The sequence below is a fragment of the Chiloscyllium punctatum genome, chromosome 22, assembly GCF_047496795.1.
Source record: "Chiloscyllium punctatum isolate Juve2018m chromosome 22, sChiPun1.3, whole genome shotgun sequence".
Lineage (NCBI taxonomy): Eukaryota > Metazoa > Chordata > Chondrichthyes > Orectolobiformes > Hemiscylliidae > Chiloscyllium > Chiloscyllium punctatum.
In genome coordinates, this window is record NC_092760.1 from 14,665,477 (window position 1) to 14,686,739 (window position 21,263).

At 45.2% G+C, this 21,263-nt stretch overlaps 1 protein-coding gene across 2 annotated transcripts in view; it reads left to right on the forward strand.

Moving 5' to 3' along the window:
* LOC140493421 (excitatory amino acid transporter 2-like) overlaps positions 1–21,263 on the forward strand; it is a 274,102-nt gene that overhangs the window by 207,128 nt on the left and 45,711 nt on the right. For both annotated transcript variants that reach the window (XM_072591843.1, XM_072591844.1), the window contains one exon: positions 8,415–8,557. In XM_072591843.1, the coding sequence (XP_072447944.1) occupies positions 8,415–8,557 (143 nt within the window). The remainder of the gene's footprint in view (positions 1–8,414; positions 8,558–21,263) is intronic.

Below are 21,263 nucleotides of genomic sequence, written 5' to 3' on the forward strand. Positions count from 1 at the left end.
TGTATTTCATACTGATATACCAGGGTGTGTTACAGAGGGCAGTGTATTTCATACTGATATACCAGGGTGTGTTACAGAGGGCAGTGTATTTCACACTGATACACCAGGGTGTGTAATAGAGGGCAGTGTATTTCATACTGATATACCAGGGTGTGTAATAGAGGGCAGTGTATTTCATACTGATGTACCAGGGTGTGTAATAGAGGGCAGTGTATTTCATACTGATATACCAGGGTGTACTACAGTGGGCAGTGTATTTCATACTGATATACCAGGGTGTGTTACTGAGGGCAGTGTATTTCATACTGATATACCAGGGTGTGTTACAGAGGGCAGTGTATTTCATACTGATATACCAGGGTGTGTTACAGAGTGCAGTGTATTTCACACTGATATACCAGGGTGTACTACAGTGGGCAGTGTATTTCATACTGATATACCAGGGTGTGTTACAGAGGGCAGTGTATTTCATACTGATATACCACGGTGTGTTACAGAGGGCAGTGTATTTCACACTGATATACCAGGGTGTGTAATAGAGGGCAGTGTATTTCACACTGATATACCAGGGTGTACTACAGTGGGCAGTGTATTTCATACTGATATACCAGGGTGTGTTACTGAGGGCAGTGTATTTCATACTGATATACCAGGGTGTGTTACAGAGGGCAGTGTATTTCATACTGATATACCAGGGTGTGTTACAGAGTGCAGTGTATTTCACACTGATATACCAGGGTGTACTACAGTGGGCAGTGTATTTCATACTGATATACCAGGGTGTGTTACAGAGGGCAGTGTATTTCATACTGATATACCAGGGTGTGTTACTGAGGGCAGTGTATTTCATACTGATATACCAGGGTGTGTTACAGAGGGCAGTGTATTTCATACTGATATACCAGGGTGTGTTACAGAGTGCAGTGTATTTCACACTGATATACCAGGGTGTACTACAGTGGGCAGTGTATTTCATACTGATATACCAGGGTGTGTTACAGAGGGGATTGTATTTCACACTGATATACCACGGTGTGTTACAGACATCAGTGTATTTCACCCTGATATACCAGGGTGTGTTACAGACGTCAGTGTATTTCACACGGATGTACCAGGGTGTGTTGTAGAGGGCAGTGTATTTCACACTGATATACCAGGGTGTGTTACTGAGGGCAGTGTATTTCACACTGATATACCAGGGTGTGTTACAGACGTCAGTGTATTTCACACTGATATACCAGGGTGTGTTACTGAGGGCAGTGTATTTCACACTGATGTACCAGGGTGTGTTACAGAGGGCAGTGTATTTCACACTGATATACCGGGGTGTGTTCCAGAGGGCAGTGTATTTCACAATGATGTACCAGGGTGTCTAATAGAGGGCAGTGTATTTCACACTGATGTACCAGGGTGTGTTACAGACGTCAGTGTATTTCACCCTGATGTACCAGGGTGTGTTACAGAGGGCAGTGTATTTCACACTGATATACCAGGGTGTGTTACAGAGGGCAGTGTATTTCACACTGATATACCAGGGTGTGTTACAGAGGGCAGTGTATTTCACACTGATATACCAGGGTGTGTTACAGAGGGCAGTGTATTTCACACTGATATACCAGGGTGTGTTACAGAGGGCAGTGTATTTCACACTGATGTACCAGGGTGTGTTACAGAGTGGAGTGTATTTCACACTGATATACCAGGGTGTGTTACAGAGGGCAGTGTGTCTCATACTGATATACCAGGGTGTGTTACAGAGGGCAGTGTGTCTCACACTGATATACCAGAGTGTGTTACAGAGGGCAGTGTGTCTCACACTGATATACCAGGGTGTGTTACAGAGGGCAGTGTATTTCACACTGATGTACCAGGGTGTGTAATAGAGGGCAGTGTATTTCACACTGATATACCAGGGTGTGTTACAGAGGGCAGTGTGTCTCACCCTGATATACCAGGGTGTGTTACAGAGGGCAGTGTATTTCACACTGATATACCAGGGTGTGTTACTGAGGGCAGTGTATTTCACACTGATATACCGGGGTGTGTAATAGAGGGCAGTGTATTTCACACTGATATACCAGGGTGTGTTACTGAGGGCAGTGTATTTCACACTGATATACCGGGGTGTGTAATAGAGGGCAGTGTATTTCACACTGATATACCAGGGTGTGTTACAGAGGGCAGTGTGTCTCACACTGATATACCAGGGTGTGTTACAGAGGGCAGTGTGTCTCACCCTGATATACCAGGGTGTGTTACTGAGGGCAGTGTATTTCACACTGATATACCGGGGTGTGTAATAGAGGGCAGTGTATTTCACACTGATATACCAGGGTGTGTTACAGAGGGCAGTGTATTTCACACTGATATACCAGGGTGTGTTACAGAGGGCAGTGTATTTCACACTGATGTACCAGGGTGTGTAATAGAGGGCAGTGTATTTCACACTGATATACCAGGGTGTGTTACAGAGTGCAGTGTATTTCACACTGATATACCGGGGTGTGTTACAGAGGGCAGTGTATTTCACACTGATATACCAGGGTGTGTTACAGAGGGCAGTGTATTTCACACTGATATACCAGGGTGTGTAATAGAGGGCAGTGTATTTCACACTGATATACCAGGGTGTGTTACAGAGGGCAGTGTATTTCACACTGATGTACCAGAGTGTGTTACAGAGGGCAGTGTATTTCACACTGATATACCAGGGTGTGTAATAGAGGGCAGTGTATTTCACACTGATATACCGGGGTGTGTTACAGAGGGCAGTGTATTTCACACTGATATACCGGGGTGTGTTACAGAGGGCAGTGTATTTCACACTGATATACCGGGGTGTGTTACAGAGGGCAGTGTATTTCACACTGATATACCGGGGTGTGTAATAGGGGGCAGTGTATTTCACCCTGATGTACCAGGGTGTGTTACAGAGGGCAGTGTATTTCACACTGATGTACCAGGGTGTGTTACAGAGGGCAGTGTATTTCACACTGATATACCAGGGTGTGTAATAGAGGGCAGTGTATTTCACACTGATATACCAGGGTGTGTTACAGAGGGCAGTGTATTTCACACTGATATACCAGGGTGTGTTACAGAGGGCAGTGTATTTCACACTGATATACCAGGGTGTGTTACAGAGGGCAGTGTATTTCACACTGATATACCGGGGTGTGTTACAGAGGGCAGTGTATTTCACACTGATATACCAGGGTGTGTTACAGAGGGCAGTGTATTTCACACTGATATACCAGAGTGTGTTACAGAGGGCAGTGTATTTCACACTGATATACCGGGGTGTGTTACAGAGGGCAGTGTATTTCACACTGATATACCGGGGTGTGTTACAGAGGGCAGTGTATTTCACACTGATATACCGGGGTGTGTTACAGAGGGCAGTGTATTTCACCCTGATATACCAGGGTGTGTAATAGAGGGCAGTGTATTTCACCCTGATATACCAGTGTGTGTAATAGAGGGCAGTGTATTTCACACTGATATACCGGGGTGTGTTCCAGAGGGCAGTGTATTTCACCCTGATATACCAGGGTGTGTTACAGAGGGCAGTGTATTTCACACTGATGTACCAGGGTGTGTTACAGAGGGCAGTGTATTTCACACTGATGTACCAGGGTGTGTTACAGTGGGCAGTGTATTTCACACTGATATACCAGGGTGTGTAATAGAGGGCAGTGTATTTCACCCTGATATACCAGGGTGTGTAATAGAGGGCAGTGTATTTCACACTGATATACCAGGGTGTGTTACTGAGGGCAGTGTATTTCACACTGATCTACCGGGGTGTGTTACAGAGGGCAGTGTATTTCACACTGATATACCAGGGTGTGTTACAGAGGGCAGTGTATTTCACACTGATATACCAGGGTGTGTTACAGAGGGCAGTGTATTTCACACTGATATACCAGGGTGTGTTACAGAGGGCAGTGTATTTCACACTGATGTACCAGGGTGTGTTACAGAGGGCAGTGTATTTCACACTGATATACCGGGGTGTGTTACAGAGGGCAGTGTATTTCACACTGATATACCAGGGTGTGTTACAGAGGGCAGTGTATTTCACACTGATGTCCCAGGGTGTGTTGTAGAGGGCAATGTTAACCTGGTATTAAGATCAACTTTGTAACGGTGTAACTGAAATGGTCTTTTGCGTGATGCATTCTGTTTTCAAATTGACCTTCTGGCAAAATGAACTTATTTAAAGTTCCTCTGTTTGCAGCTCAGGGTGAATAACCCCTTGGGAGAAATTGCTCTTATTATAATGCAATGCATCATCGAGTGGATTGCAGTCGTTGAAGAAGGCAGCTCCCTGTCAGTTCCTCAAGATTAACTTGGGATGGGTAATAAATGATGGCCAAGCTGGAACTGCCCACATCCCCTGAGTGAATCGTTATAATGCTATTGCAGATGTATTGCTGGTCCATTTTGCAATACATTAGATTTTCTTTCTCAATTGACTCATATGGAATGATCATCTGGACTGTGAACCGTCAAAGGCTATAATCAGCTGCCGTGTAACTGTTGAATGAATAAGCTACCATTCATGTGTCATGGTTGCCACACTTCACCATCTTTCCGTGCATTAAATTAATCCACAGCAACTCACTATCACCCAACTATTTCTGTTACCAACAAACGGAATGTCCACTGAGCTGTGCTCATTGTCTTTCCCAATCATTTTATTATCTTAGTCTCTACCCCCCATTTTTCTGTTTCATGCCATGTGCACTGCATTCCAGTTAAGCAGTTTTGATGTCTGCACCCTGACGGTGTTTGACAGGCAAATTAATTTGGTTCAACTTCAGCTGAATAAGACTTCAGTATGACTGTGCTGCAGGTAAAGCGATGTAAACTCCCTTGTTCTCAGTCTCTCCATTGTGACCAGGTGCTGCGCATGGTTTTTATTCCAGTTTCTAAGATCTTTGAACCAACCTGGCAGCTTTTTTGCTTGGGCTGTTCAATCTGTGACCGCTATTGATCGCTTTGAACCAGGACTAAGATGTCAAGGGGTTTAGCCAGAAATTACCCCATGTTTGCTGTCAGGAGGGTTCGGTGATGGGGAATGTTAATCAACACGGAACTGGGAAAGGAAGGAGGTTAAAGCAATTGGGAAAAGTTAATGAGGGCAACTCAAAAGCAATCTGGCTGCAAAGTGGGTTTTTGTCATTTATGACTGAAAGTGTTTCAAATGAACGATATTGAGCGATTCATAGTGCTGGCTGGTTTACCTTGCTCTAGTGGCCCTTTAACAGACCATCCAGCTTGTGGATGGGTTTTACTGGCTATATAGAAGCGTGTCTGCTGGTGACCTGATGACGAGGTGTCTCCATTTGTGCCCTGTGTTTCTATCGTTTGTCTTCAATCCCTGTCAAGTGCCGCTCAGTGCAGGATTTCACAGCTGTTATGTGTTTGGTAAATATGGTGGACTGTCACTTTAAGAGTGCGACCACATGACGCCATGCAGCAGTAAACCATGCACCAAGGGCTTACACAAACATTAAAAAACTGAAGAGAAAGTGAATGTGAAATGGAACAGAGGGCACAAAAGGTTATCTGGAGAAAAGCAACGAGAAAAATAAACAGCAACCTGAGGTATGATGATCACAGAGCAATTGACATCCTCTGGAATGCATTACCTACTGAATGTGGTAAATATGACTGGAAATGCTTTCATTGTAGGAATCTCTAATGTAAAGAGATGGACTATCATTTGGTGGGCTATCATTTTAAGAGTTGGATTGTGTGACACTATGATGACATCATAGGTCATTTTGGAGGGAAATGTTTAGTTTAACCTTTGCTGCCTGTAGAGTGAACACCTCTACGTTAAAGCCCCTGCTGTTGTTCAACACCTTGGCCTCGTATCTTTCTTGAAACATAGCAACAGCCTCTTTCACTGAAATCCAGGTCTGTCTGGTGCCGAGCCAGAGGAAACCATTGCAGAAAGTGAGAGATGATATAGCGTAGACACTCAACACAAACTGGACAACTTGTCAGTTAAAATGGGTGCCACAATAACATTCAGATCGAGGGAGATGACCTCAACAAATCCTGCTGGAGGGAAGCAGCACTTGACAGATTGCCCAGTCTAAGATCATGCTTGGTGAGCCAGGTTTGGTCTGCCACTTTACATTACGGATTGAGTTTGTCCATTTTGCATATCAAGCAGCTGCATCTCCCGAGTAATGCTCTAAGTCCTTGTGAGCACATCCTGTTTTAGTCATAGATTCAAAGTCCTAAACAATGGGCAATGAAGAACTTGAATTTCTAAGGTCTAATTTCCAAATGGTTAGAGAGAAAGAGTGTGCATTTGCGGCGGTAGAGACTTGAGTGAATTCCAGAACTCATTTGTAACGGCTTCCTTTTGCAGAGAATAAATTTGCATGGTTCCGCTAAAGCTGTCTACTTATAAAATGTCCCCGAGCTTTCCTTAGCAGTTAGTCTGGGTGCATTAATGACTATTCCTGCAGCTTACTTTTCAATGCCTTGCCTACTTTATTGCTGTCAGTGGTATGTGTATATGTTACTGTCAAACTGAGAGAGAGGCTACACATTCTCTCACAGCCCACATCACACACAGCAGAATAAAACAATGCACCTGGGTACTAGTTGGTCACCACATTACCAAAAGGATGTGGACGCTTTGGAGAGGGTGCAGAGAAGGTTTATGAGGATGTTGCCTGGTATGGAAGGTGCTAGCGATGAAGAGAGGTTGAGTAGGTTAGGTTTGTTTTCATTAAGATAAGAGATTGAGGGGGCACCTGACTGAGATCTACAAAATCATGAATGTGTAGACAGGTTAGATAGAGATAGGTTTTTTTCCCAAGGTGAGGGATTCAATAATGAGAGGTCACGCTTTCAAGGTGAGAGGTGAAAATTTTAAGGGGGATACACGTGGTAAGTACTTCACACAGAGGGTGGTGGGCGTCTGGAACAAGAATCCAGCAGAGGTGGTAGAGGCAGGCATGGTAGATTCATTTAAGATGTGTCTGCACAGATGCATGAGTAGGTGGGGAGCAGAGGGATACAGATGCTTAGGAATTGGGCGACAGGTTTAGACAGTACATTTGGATCAGTTCAGGCTTGGAGGGCCGAAGGGTCTGTTGCTGGGCTCTAAGTTATCTTTGTTCTTTGTTCTCTATGTGATCCCAATACAGATCAGATCACCTGGTCTCAGTGTCACATTACACAGCATTTTGTCTGGTGTTCATGTCTCAGTACACACTAGTCTGTATTGCCTCAATGTCTCAGCACAGACCAGTCTGTCTGGACTCAACTCCTCCCACAGTTTAAATTTGTGGCAAAGGTGGATAGATTATTGGTAAATAGAAGAGGTGAGGGAGTGTTGGGTGGGAAGGTGGATATGAGCTTCCGATCAAATCAGTCATGGTTTTATTGAATAGCAGGGCAGGCTCAAGGGACCTCCTCATGCCCCTAATTTCAATGTAGTTCAGGCTGTCTGGTGTCCTAGTATAGACCTGGCATGCTTTTTTTCCCATTCCACATCAATCTCTTTTTATTGGGATAAGAGATGAACAAACACCATTGAAAAGAATCACTTCTCACTGTTCCCAGTTCAGTGCCCCTAGACTGTGCAGTAAACCTCTGTTCTGATAGCACTCCATGGTCCATTACACACATAACACAGTCATATCTGAACCATTCCTCCCACATGTGCAAATATAACGGCAGAGATAATCTGAGCTCTTTTATTGCTTGTTTTAATAAAACGTAATTATCAATATTAAATCAGGAAAGTATGGAAGCAAAATCCCAGAGTGTTGAGATATTAAGCTTGCTAGTGTGTAGGATTGTAAATTTCCCTGATGTCTAATCTCACTGGTGCACAGTCCATCTCACAGTCTGGTTTAACCATATCTCTGGCATGGAGGAGCACTGATGTTTGAAAGCAGGAGCTTCTATTGTGGGACTTGTACTCACAGTATCATAGTCTGGAACAGTGAGTTAGGGTACGTATGTGATTTTTAAAAATTCATTCACAGGATGTGGTCAGCATTTATTTCCCAGAGGGCAGTTAAGAGTCAAGCACTTTGCTGTGGGGTTTGGAGTCACATGTTGGCCAGACCTGGGTAAGGATGGCAGCATCCTGGCCGAAAGGACATTAGTGAACCAGGTGGGGCACCCCGCCAAGAATCATTTCATGGTCATCATTAGATTCTTAATTCCAGATTTTCACAGAATTACTAATTCCACCATCTTCCATGGTAAAATTCAAACCCTGGTCCCTAGGGCATGACCTGGTCTCAGGATTAACAGTTACAGCGATAATACCACTAGGCCACAATCTCCCAGGTATCCCACAGCCTGGGGAGCTTTGGCTGTTCCTGCTTCTCATGATGACCCAGGGTCTTTTGGGTTTTTCTCTCTCCCAGCTCTGCCAAGATGCCCAAGCAGATGGAGGTACGGATGGATGAATGTGCCCTGGCTCCCGAGAAACCGGACGGCAAGCTCCCTTTGTGGAAACGGCTGGGAAAGAAACTGATGAAGAACCTGCTGCTGACCCTCACGGTGTTTGGTGAGTGAAGCTCCAATTGTTCATCAACCAGTGAGTCCGGGGAGTGCTGGGAAACGGCTAGTGTGCAGCACGGGGAGTGTTTCTCCAGAGTAACAATCTCATTTCTCTGCTCACCCAGTAAGTGTTGCAATGGATGAACTAGTAATATGATGTTTATTAAGATAATCTTGACAGGGAAAAATCTATTCAGTAAAACGTATGGATATTCCTAACTGAAGAACACTAGCCATGAACCTTATGGAGGTTATTAGTCCTGCAGGTTTATAGCTGGTACTGCAGCAGGAAATGTACCAGCACTTAGCAGTATTTTATATAACATCATTGACCACAAGTTAAACAATCACCATTCAGTGTTACTGTATTGATATACTACCACATACGACCTCCCAGTAGGTCATCCCCCATTGTTTCTGTGTTCTCCTCTCTCTCCAGCTTGCTGTTTCTCTCACTTATTCTGCCCAACGTTTCACCTGAACTCTAAATTTTAGTGACATCTATTTACTTTCTCTTAGTTATTTTCACTTCATATTTTTTGTTGTCCCTCTATCTTCCGCTGCTCAATTGACAAAGTAATGTAATAGTGATATGTTTGACAGCTAGTAGATCCTTATGCTGTTGACCGCGTATTGTATAAATCATTGCTTTGTTCTCAGACACTGTCCTGTATAAAGAACACTCTCACTGTCAGACTGTGACCCCGTCCTGTATAAAACACTCGCTCACTCTCAGACTGTGACCCTGTCCTGTATAACACACACTCACTCTCAGACTGTGACCCCTGTCCTGTATAAAGCACACACTCACTCTCAGACTGAGACCCCTTTCCCATATAAAACACACACTCACTCTCAGACTGTGATCCTTGTCCTGTATAAAACACACTCTCACTCTCAGACTGTGATCCTTGTCCTGTATAAAACACACTCTCACTCTCAGACTGTGACCCCGTCATGTATAAAACACTTTCACTCTCAGACTGTGACCCCTGTCCTGTATAAAGCACATACTCATTCTCAGACTGTGACCCCTGTCCTGTATAAAACACACACTGTCACTGTCAAACTGTGACCCCTGTCCTGTATAAAACACACTCTCACTCTCAGACTGTGATCCCTGTCCCATATAAAACACACTCTCACTCTCAGACTGTGACCCCTGTCCCATATAAAACACACACTCACTCTCAGACTGTGACCCCTGTCCTGTATAAAACACACTCTCGCTCTCAGACTGTGATCCCTGTCCTGTATAAAACACACTCTCACTCTCAGACTGTGACCCCTGTCCTGTATAAAACACACTCTCACTCTCAGACTGTGACCCCTGTTCTGCATAAAACACACACTCACTCTCAGACTGTGACCCCTGTCCTGTATAAAACACACTCTCACTGTCAGTATGTGACCCCTGACCTGTATAAAACACACACTCACTCTCAGTCTGTAACCCCTTTCCCATATAAATCACACACTCACTCTCAGATGATGACCCCTGTCCTGTATAAAACACACACTGACTCTCAGACTGAGACCCCTGTCATGTTAGGTGAGCACTTCGGGGGCAGTGACCACAACTCGGTGACTTTTATTCTAGTGATGGAGAGGGATAAGTGTGCACTGCAGGGCAACAGTTATAGCTGGGGGCAGGGAAATTATGATGCGGTGAGGCATGACTTAGGATGCGTGGATTGGAAAAATAGGCTTCAAGGGAAGAACACAAATGATATGTGGAGATTGTTCAAGAACAGCTAATGGGTGTCCTTGATAAGTATGTACCAGTCAGGCAGGGAGTAAAGGGTCTTGTGAGGGAGCCGTGGTTTAATAAGGATTTGGAATCCCTTGTGAAAGGGAAGAGGGCGGCCTATGTAAAGATGAAGCGTGAAGGTTCAGTTGGGGCGATTGAGAGTTATAAGGTAGCCAGGAAGGATCTGAAGAGAGAGCTAAGAGCAGCAAGGAGGGGACATGAAAAGTCCTTAGCTGGTAGGATTAGGGAAAACCCAAAGGCTTTCTATAGGTATGTCAGGAATAAAAGAATGACTAGGGTAGGTATCGGTCCAGTCAAGGATAGTAGTGGGAAGTTGTGCATGGAGGCGGAGGAGATTGGTGAGACACTAAATCAATACTTTTCGTCAGTATTCACTCAGGAACAGGACGTTGTTGCTGATGTGAATATTGAGTCACAAGTGATTAGAATGGATGGCCTTGAGGTATGTAGGGAAGAGGTCTGGGGAATACTGGAAAGGATGAAAATAGATAAGTCCCCTGGGCCTGATGGCATTTATCCTAGGATCCTCTGGGAAGCTAGGGAGGAGATAGCGGAGCCATTGGCCTTGAATTTTATGTCGTCGTTGTCTACGGGAATAGTGCCAGAAGACTGGAAGGTAGCAAATGTGGTCCCCTTGTTCAAGAAGGGGAGTAGGGACAGCCCTAGTAACTATAGGCCGGTGAGTCTCACTTCTGTTGTGGGCAAAGTCTTAGAGAGAATTGTAAGGGATAAGATTTATGAACATCTGGATAGGAATAATGTGATCAAGGATTGTCAGCATGGTTTTATGAAGGGCAGGTCGTGCTTCACAAACCTTATTGAGTTCTTTGAGAAGGTGACTAAGGAAGTGGACGAGGGTAAAGCAGTAGATGTGGTGTTTATGGATTTTAGCAAGGCGTTCAATAAGGTACCCAATGGCAGGCTAATGCAAAAACTACGGAGGTATGGCATTGAGGGTGCATTAGAGATTTGGATTAGGAATTGGCTGGCTGGAAGGAGACAGAGGGTAGTAGTTGATGGTATAGGTTCATCTTGGAGTGCAGTTACTAGCGGTGTTCCACAAGGATCTGTTTTGGGACCATTGCTGTTTGTCATTTTTATAAATGACCTGGAGGAGGGGCTTGAAGGCTGGGTGAGCAAGTTTGCGGATGATACGAAAGTCGGGGGAGTGGTGGACAGCGAAGAACGATGTGGCAGGTTACAGCGGGATATAGATAAGTTGCAGAGCTGGGCAGAAAGGTGGCAAATGGAATTCAATGTAGCTAAGTGTGAAGTCAATCACTTTGGTAAGAGTAACAAGAAGATGGGGTACTGGGCTAATGGTCGGATACTTGGTAGTGTGGATGAGCAGAGGGATCTTGGTGTCCATGTACACAGATCTTTGAAAGTTGCCACCCAGGTAAATAGTGTTGTGAAGAAGGCATATGGCGTACTGGCTTTTATTGGTAGAGGAATTGAGTTCCGGAGTCCTGAGGTCATGTTGCAGTTGTCTAAGACTCTGGTGTGGCCGCATCTGGAATATTGTGTGCAGTTTTGGTCACCATACTATAGGAAGGATGTGGAGGCACTGGAACGAGTGCAGAGGAGGTTTACCAGGATGTTGCCTGGTATGGGAGGAAGATCGTATGAGGAAAGGCTGAGGCACTTGGGACTTTCTCATTGGAGAAAAGAAGGTTTAGGGGAGATTTGATAGAGGTGTACAAGATGATTAGGGGTTTAGATGGGGTTGACTATGAGAACCTTTTTCCGCTAATGAAGTCAGCTATTACTAGGGGACACAGCTTTAAATTAAGGGGTAGATTCTTTACTCAGCGGGTTGTGAGTTCATGGAATGCCCTGCCAGTAGCAGTGGTGGACTCTCCCTCTATATGGTCATTTAAGCGGGCATTGGACAAGCATATGGAGGTTATTGGGCTAGTGTAGGTTAGGTAGGCTTCGGTCGGCACAACATCGAGGGCTGAAGGGCCTGTACTGCGCAGTATTTTTCTATGTTCTATGTTCTATGTGTATAAAACACACTCATTCTCACACAGTGACCCCTGTCCCGTATAAAACACACACTCACTCTCAACCTGTGACCCGTGTCCTGTATAAAACACACACTCACTCTCAGACTGACCCCTGTCCTGTATAAAACACACACTCACTCTCACACTGTGACCCCTGTCCTGTATAAAACACACACTCACTCTCAGTCTGTGACCCCTGTCCTGTATAAAACACACACTCACTCTCAGACTGTGACTCCTGTCCTGTATAAAACACATACTGACTCTCCGTCTGTGACTCCTGTTCTGTATAAAACACACTCTCACTCTCAGACCGTGACCCCTGTCCTGTATAAAACACACTCTCACTCTCAGACTGTGACCCCTGTTCTGCATAAAACACACAGTCACTCTCAGACCGTGACCCCTGTCCTGTATAAAACACACTCTCACTCTCAGACTGTGACCCCTGTTCTGCATAAAACACACACTCACTCTCAGACGGTGACCCTGTTCTGTATCAAACACGCACTCTCAGACTGTGACCCCTGTCCTGTATAAAACACTCACTCACTCTCAGGTGTGACCCCTGTCCTGTATAAAACACACACTCACTCTCAGATGTGACCCCTGTCCTGTATAAAACACACACTTACCCTCAGACTGTGACCACTGTCCTGTATAAAACACACACTCTCAGATGTGACCCCTGTCCTGTATAAAACACACTCTCACTCTTAGTCTGTGACCCCTGTCCTGTATAAAACACATACTCACTCTCAGACTGTGAGCCACATCCTGTATAAAACACACATTGACTCTCAGACTGTGACCCGTCGTGTCTAAAACACACACTTACCCTCAGACTGTGACCCCTGTCCTGTACAAAACACACGCTCACTCTCAGTCTGTGACCCCTGTTCGGCATAAAACACACACTCAATCTCAGACTGTGACCCCGTCCTGTATAAAGCACGCACTCAGTCTCAGACTGTGACCCCGTCCTGTATAAAACACACACGCACTCTCAGACGGTGACCCCTGTCCTGTATAAAACACACACTCACTCTCAGACTGTGACCCCGTCCTGTATAAAACACACACTCACTCTCAGTCTGTGACCCCTGTCCTGTATAAAACACACATTCACTCTCAGACTGAGACCCCTATCTTGTATAAAACACACACTCATTCTCAGACTATGACCCCTGTTCGGCATAAAACACACTCTCACACTCCGTCTGTGACCCCTGTCCTGTATAGAACACACACTCACTCTCAGTCTGTAACACCTTTCCCATATAAATCACACACTCACTCTCAGACACACACCCCTGTCCTGTATAAAACACACACTCACTCTCAGACTGAGACCCCTATCTTGTATAAAACACACACTCACTCTCAGTCTGTGACTCCTGTCCTGTATAAAACACACTCTCACTCTTAGACTGTGACCCCGTCCTGTATAAAACACACGCTCACTCTCAGTCTGTCACACCTTTCCCATATAAATCTCACACTCACTGTCAGACACACACCCCGTCCTGTATAAAACACACACTCACTCACAGACTGTGACCCCTGTCCTGTATAAAACACACACTCATTCTCAGACTATGACCCCTGTTCAGCATAAAACACACTCTCACTCTTAGACTGTGACCCCGTCCTGTATAAAACATACACTCACTCTCAGACTGTGACCCCTATCGTGTATAAAACACACACTCACTCTCAGTCAGTGACCCCTGTCCTGTATAGAACACACTCTCAGTCTCAGTCTGTAACACCTTTCCCATATAAATCACACACTCACTCTCAGATGTGACCCCTGTCCTGTATAAAGCACACTCTCACTCTCAGACTGTGACCCCGTCCTGTATAAAACACACACTCACTCTTAGACTGAGACACCTGTCCTGTATAAAACACACTCTCAATCTCAGTCTGTGACCCCTGTCCTGTTTAAAACACACACTCACTCTCAGATGTGACCCCTGTCCTGTATAAAACTTACACTCACTCTCAGAGTGTGACCCCTGTCCTGTATAAAACACACACACACTCTCAGACTGAGACCCCTATCTTGTATAAAACACACACTCACTCTCAGTCAGTGACCCCTGTCCTGTATAGAACACACACTCACTCTCAGTCTGTAACACCTTTCCCATATAAATCACACACTCACTGTCAGACACACACCCCTGTCCTGTATAAAACACACACTCACTCTCATTCTGTGACCCCTTTCCCATATAAAATACACACTCACTCCCAGACAGTGACCCTGTCCTGCATAAAACACACAGTCACTCTCAGTCTGTGACCCCTGTCCTGTATAAAACGGTCTCTCACTCACAGACTGTGACCCCTGTCCTGTATAAAACACACACTCACTCTCAGACTGTGACCCCTATCGTGTATAAAACACACACTCACTCTCAGACTGTGACCCCTGCCCTGTATAAAACACAATCTCACTCTCAGTCTGTGACACCTGTCCTGTATAAAACACTCTCTCACTCTCAGACTGTGACCACTTTCCTGTATAAAACACACTCTCACTCTCAGATGATGACCCCTGCCCTGTATAAAACACAATCTCACTCTCAGTATGTGACACCTGTCCTGTATAAAACACACACTCACTCTCAGTCTGTAACACCTTTCCCATATAAATCACATACTCACTCTCAGATGATGACCCCTGTCCTGTATAAAACACACTCTCACTGTCAGCATGTGGCCCCTGTCATGTATAAAACACACTCTCACTCTCAGATGTGAGCCCTGTCCTGTTTAAAACACACACGCTCTCAGTCTCTGACCCCCGTCCTGCATAAAACACACACTCACTCTCAGACTGTGACTCCATCCTGTATAAAACACACACTCACTCTCAGTCTATGACCCCGTCCTGTATAAAACACACACTCACTCTCAGACTGTGACTCCTGTCCTGTATAAAACACACACTCACTTTCAATCTATGACCCCTTTCCCATATAAAACACACACTCACTCTCAGATTTGACCCCTGTCCGGTATAAAACACACTCTTGCTCTCAGACTGTCACCGCTGTCCTGTATAAAACACACACTCACTCTCAGTCTGTGACCCCTGTCCTGTATAAAACACACACTCATTCTCAGACTATGACCCCTGTTCGGCATAAAACACACTCTCACTCTCAGACTGTGACACCTGTCCTGTATAAAACACACTCTCACTCTCAGACTGTGACCCTGTTGTGTATAAACATACTCTCACACTCAGTCTGTGACCCCTGTCCTGTATAAAACACACATTCACTCTCAGTCTGTAACTCCTTTCCCATATAAATCACACACTCACTGTCAGACACACACCCCTGTCCTGTATAAAACACACTCTCACTCTCAGTCTGTGACCCCTGTCCTGTATAAAACACACACTCACTCTCAGACTGTGACCCCGTCCTGTATAAAACACTAGCTCACTCTCAGACTGTGACCCCGTCCTGTATAAAACACACACTCACTCTCAGAAGGTGGCCCCTGTCCAGTAAAAACACACACTCACTCTCAGACTGCGACCTCTGTCATGTATAAAACACACACTCACTTTCAGACAGTGACCCCTGTCCTATATAAAGCACACTCTCACTCTCAGACTGTGACCACTGTCCTGCATAAAACACACTCTCACTGTCAGATGTGACCCCTGTCCCGTATAAAACACACTCTCACTCTCAGACTGTGAGCTGTCGTGTCTAAAACACACACTTACCCTCAGAGTGTGACCCCTGTCCTGGACAAAACACACACTCACTCTCAATCTGTAACCCCTTTACCATATAAAACACACACTGACTCTTAGACTGTGACCCCTGACCTGTATAAAACACACACTGACTCTCAGACTGTGACCTCTGTCCTGTATAAAACACACACTCACTCTCAGTCTGCAACTCCTTTCCCATATGAATCACACACTCATCTCAGATGATGACCCCTGTCCTGTATAAAACACAATCTCACTGTCAGACTGTGACCCCTGTACTGTATAAAACACTTGTTCACTCTCAGACTGTGACCCCTGTCCTGTATAAAACACACACTCACTCTCAGACTGAGACCCCTGTCATGTATAAAACACTCTCTCACTCTCAGATGTGAGCCCTGTCCTGTATAAAACACACACTCACTCTCAGACTGTGACCCCTGTCCTGTATAAAACACACATTCACTCTCAGACTGAGACCCCTATCTTGTATAAAACACACACTCATTCTCAGACTATGACCCCTGTTCGGCATAAAACACACTCTCACACTCCGTCTGTGACCCCTGTCCTGTATAGAACACACACTCACTCTCAGTCTGTAACACCTTTCCCATATAAATCACACACTCACTCTCAGACACACACCCCTGTCCTGTATAAAACACACACTCACTCTCAGACTGAGACCCCTATCTTGTATAAAACACACACTCACTCTCAGTCTGTGACTCCTGTCCTGTATAAAACACACTCTCACTCTTAGACTGTGACCCCGTCCTGTATAAAACACACGCTCACTCTCAGTCTGTCACACCTTTCCCATATAAATCTCACACTCACTGTCAGACACACACCCCGTCCTGTATAAAACACACACTCACTCACAGACTGTGACCCCTGTCCTGTATAAAACACACACTCATTCTCAGACTATGACCCCTGTTCAGCATAAAACACACTCTCACTCTTAGACTGTGACCCCGTCCTGTATAAAACATACACTCACTCTCAGACTGTGACCCCTATCGTGTATAAAACACACACTCACTCTCAGTCAGTGACCCCTGTCCTGTATAGAACACACTCTCAGTCTCAGTCTGTAACACCTTTCCCATATAAATCACACACTCACTCTCAGATGTGACCCCTGTCCTGTATAAAGCACACTCTCACTCTCAGACTGTGACCCCGTCCTGTATAAAACACACACTCACTCTTAGACTGAGACACCTGTCCTGTATAAAACACACTCTCAATCTCAGTCTGTGACCCCTGTCCTGTTTAAAACACACACTCACTCTCAGATGTGACCCCTGTCCTGTATAAAACTTACACTCACTCTCAGAGTGTGACCCCTGTCCTGTATAAAACACACACACACTCTCAGACTGAGACCCCTATCTTGTATAAAACACACACTCACTCTCAGTCAGTGACCCCTGTCCTGTATAGAACACACACTCACTCTCAGTCTGTAACACCTTTCCCATATAAATCACACACTCACTGTCAGACACACACCCCTGTCCTGTATAAAACACACACTCACTCTCATTCTGTGACCCCTTTCCCATATAAAATACACACTCACTCCCAGACAGTGACCCTGTCCTGCATAAAACACACAGTCACTCTCAGTCTGTGACCCCTGTCCTGTATAAAACGGTCTCTCACTCACAGACTGTGACCCCTGTCCTGTATAAAACACACACTCACTCTCAGACTGTGACCCCTATCGTGTATAAAACACACACTCACTCTCAGACTGTGACCCCTGCCCTGTATAAAACACAATCTCACTCTCAGTCTGTGACACCTGTCCTGTATAAAACACTCTCTCACTCTCAGACTGTGACCACTTTCCTGTATAAAACACACTCTCACTCTCAGATGATGACCCCTGCCCTGTATAAAACACAATCTCACTCTCAGTATGTGACACCTGTCCTGTATAAAACACACACTCACTCTCAGTCTGTAACACCTTTCCCATATAAATCACATACTCACTCTCAGATGATGACCCCTGTCCTGTATAAAACACACTCTCACTGTCAGCATGTGGCCCCTGTCATGTATAAAACACACTCTCACTCTCAGATGTGAGCCCTGTCCTGTTTAAAACACACACGCTCTCAGTCTCTGACCCCCGTCCTGCATAAAACACACACTCACTCTCAGACTGTGACTCCATCCTGTATAAAACACACACTCACTCTCAGTCTATGACCCCGTCCTGTATAAAACACACACTCACTCTCAGACTGTGACTCCTGTCCTGTATAAAACACACACTCACTTTCAATCTATGACCCCTTTCCCATATAAAACACACACTCACTCTCAGATTTGACCCCTGTCCGGTATAAAACACACTCTTGCTCTCAGACTGTCACCGCTGTCCTGTATAAAACACACACTCACTCTCAGTCTGTGACCCCTGTCCTGTATAAAACACACACTCATTCTCAGACTATGACCCCTGTTCGGCATAAAACACACTCTCACTCTCAGACTGTGACACCTGTCCTGTATAAAACACACTCTCACTCTCAGACTGTGACCCTGTTGTGTATAAACATACTCTCACACTCAGTCTGTGACCCCTGTCCTGTATAAAACACACATTCACTCTCAGTCTGTAACTCCTTTCCCATATAAATCACACACTCACTGTCAGACACACACCCCTGTCCTGTATAAAACACACTCTCACTCTCAGTCTGTGACCCCTGTCCTGTATAAAACACACACTCACTCTCAGACTGTGACCCCGTCCTGTATAAAACACTAGCTCACTCTCAGACTGTGACCCCGTCCTGTATAAAACACACACTCACTCTCAGAAGGTGGCCCCTGTCCAGTAAAAACACACACTCACTCTCAGACTGCGACCTCTGTCATGTATAAAACACACACTCACTTTCAGACAGTGACCCCTGTCCTATATAAAGCACACTCTCACTCTCAGACTGTGACCACTGTCCTGCATAAAACACACTCTCACTGTCAGATGTGACCCCTGTCCCGTATAAAACACACTCTCACTCTCAGACTGTGAGCTGTCGTGTCTAAAACACACACTTACCCTCAGAGTGTGACCCCTGTCCTGGACAAAACACACACTCACTCTCAATCTGTAACCCCTTTACCATATAAAACACACACTGACTCTTAGACTGTGACCCCTGACCTGTATAAAACACACACTGACTCTCAGACTGTGACCTCTGTCCTGTATAAAACACACACTCACTCTCAGTCTGCAACTCCTTTCCCATATGAATCACACACTCATCTCAGATGATGACCCCTGTCCTGTATAAAACACAATCTCACTGTCAGACTGTGACCCCTGTACTGTATAAAACACTTGTTCACTCTCAGACTGTGACCCCTGTCCTGTATAAAACACACACTCACTCTCAGACTGAGACCCCTGTCATGTATAAAACACTCTCTCACTCTCAGATGTGAGCCCTGTCCTGTATAAAACACACACTCACTCTCAGACTGTGACCCCTGTCCTGTATAAAACACACACTCACTCTCAGACTGTGACACCTGTCCTGTATAAAACACACTCTCACTCTCAGACTGTGACCCCTGTCCTGTATAAAACACACTCTCACTGTCAGATGTGACCCCGTCCCATATGAAACACACTCCCACTCTCAGTCTGTGACCCCTGTCCTGTATAAAACACACACTCATTCTCAGTTTGTCACTCGTTTCACATATAAATCACACACTCACTGTCAGACACACACCCCTGTCCTGTAAAAAATACACTCTCAGTCTCAGTCTGTAACAACTTTCCAATATAAATCACACACTCACTCTCAGACGATGATCCCTGTTCTGTATAAGACACACTCTCACTGTCAGACTGTGACCCCTGTCCTGTATAGAACACACACTCACTCTCAGTCTGTAACTCCTTTCCCATATATATCACACACTCACTGTCAGACACACACCCCTGTCCTGTATAAAATACACTCTCAGTCTCAGTCTGTAACAACTTTCCAATATAAATCACACACTCACTCTCAGACTGTGACCCTGTTGTATATAAACATACTCTCACTCAGTCTGTGACCCCTGTCCTGTATAAAACACACACTCACTCTCAGTCTGTAACACCTATCCCATATAAATCACACACTCACTCTCAGATGATGACCCCTGTCCTGTATAAAGCACACTCTCACTGTCAGACTTTGACACCTGTCCTGTATAGAACGCTCTCTCACTCTCAGACTGTGACCCCTGTCCTGTATAAAACACATACTCACTCTCAGTCTGTGACCACTGTCCTGTATAAAACACACACTCTCAGATGTGACCCCTGTCCTGTATAAAACACACACTCACTCTCATTCTGTGACCCCTTTCCCATATAAAATACACACTCACTCCCAGACAGTGACCCTGTCCTGCATAAAACACACTCTCACTGTCAGACTGTGACCCCGGCCAGTATAAAACACACACTCATCCTCAGACTGAGACCCCTGTCATGTATAAAACACACTCTCACTCTCAGTCTGTGACCCCTGTCCTGTATAAAACACACACTCACTCTCAGAGTGTGACCCCTGTCCTGTATAAAACACGCTCTCACTCTCAGATGTGGGCCCTCTCCTATATAAAACACACGCTCTCTCAGACTGTGACCCCTTTCCTGAATAAAACACACACTCACTCTCAGACTGTGACCCCTGTCCTGTATAAAACACACTCACTCTCAGACTGTGACCCCTGTCCTATATAAAACACACTCACTCACAGACAGTGACACCAGTCCTGTATAAAACACACACTCACTCTCAGACTCTGACCCCTGTCCTGTAAAAAAACACTCTCTCACTCTCAGACTGAGCCCCCTGTCTTGTATAAAACATAGATAAAAACAATGACTGCAGATGCTGGAAACCAGATTTTGGATCAGTGCTGCTGGAAGAGCACAGCAGTTCAGGCAGCATCCAAGGAGCAGTGTATAAAACATACTCTCACTCTCAGACTGTGACCCCTGTCCTGTATAAAACACACACTCACTCTCAGTCTGTGGCCACTGTCCTGTACAAAACACACACTCACTCTCCATCTGTAACCCCTTTTCCATATAAAATACACACTGACTCTCGGACTGTGACCCCTGTCCTGTATAAAACACACA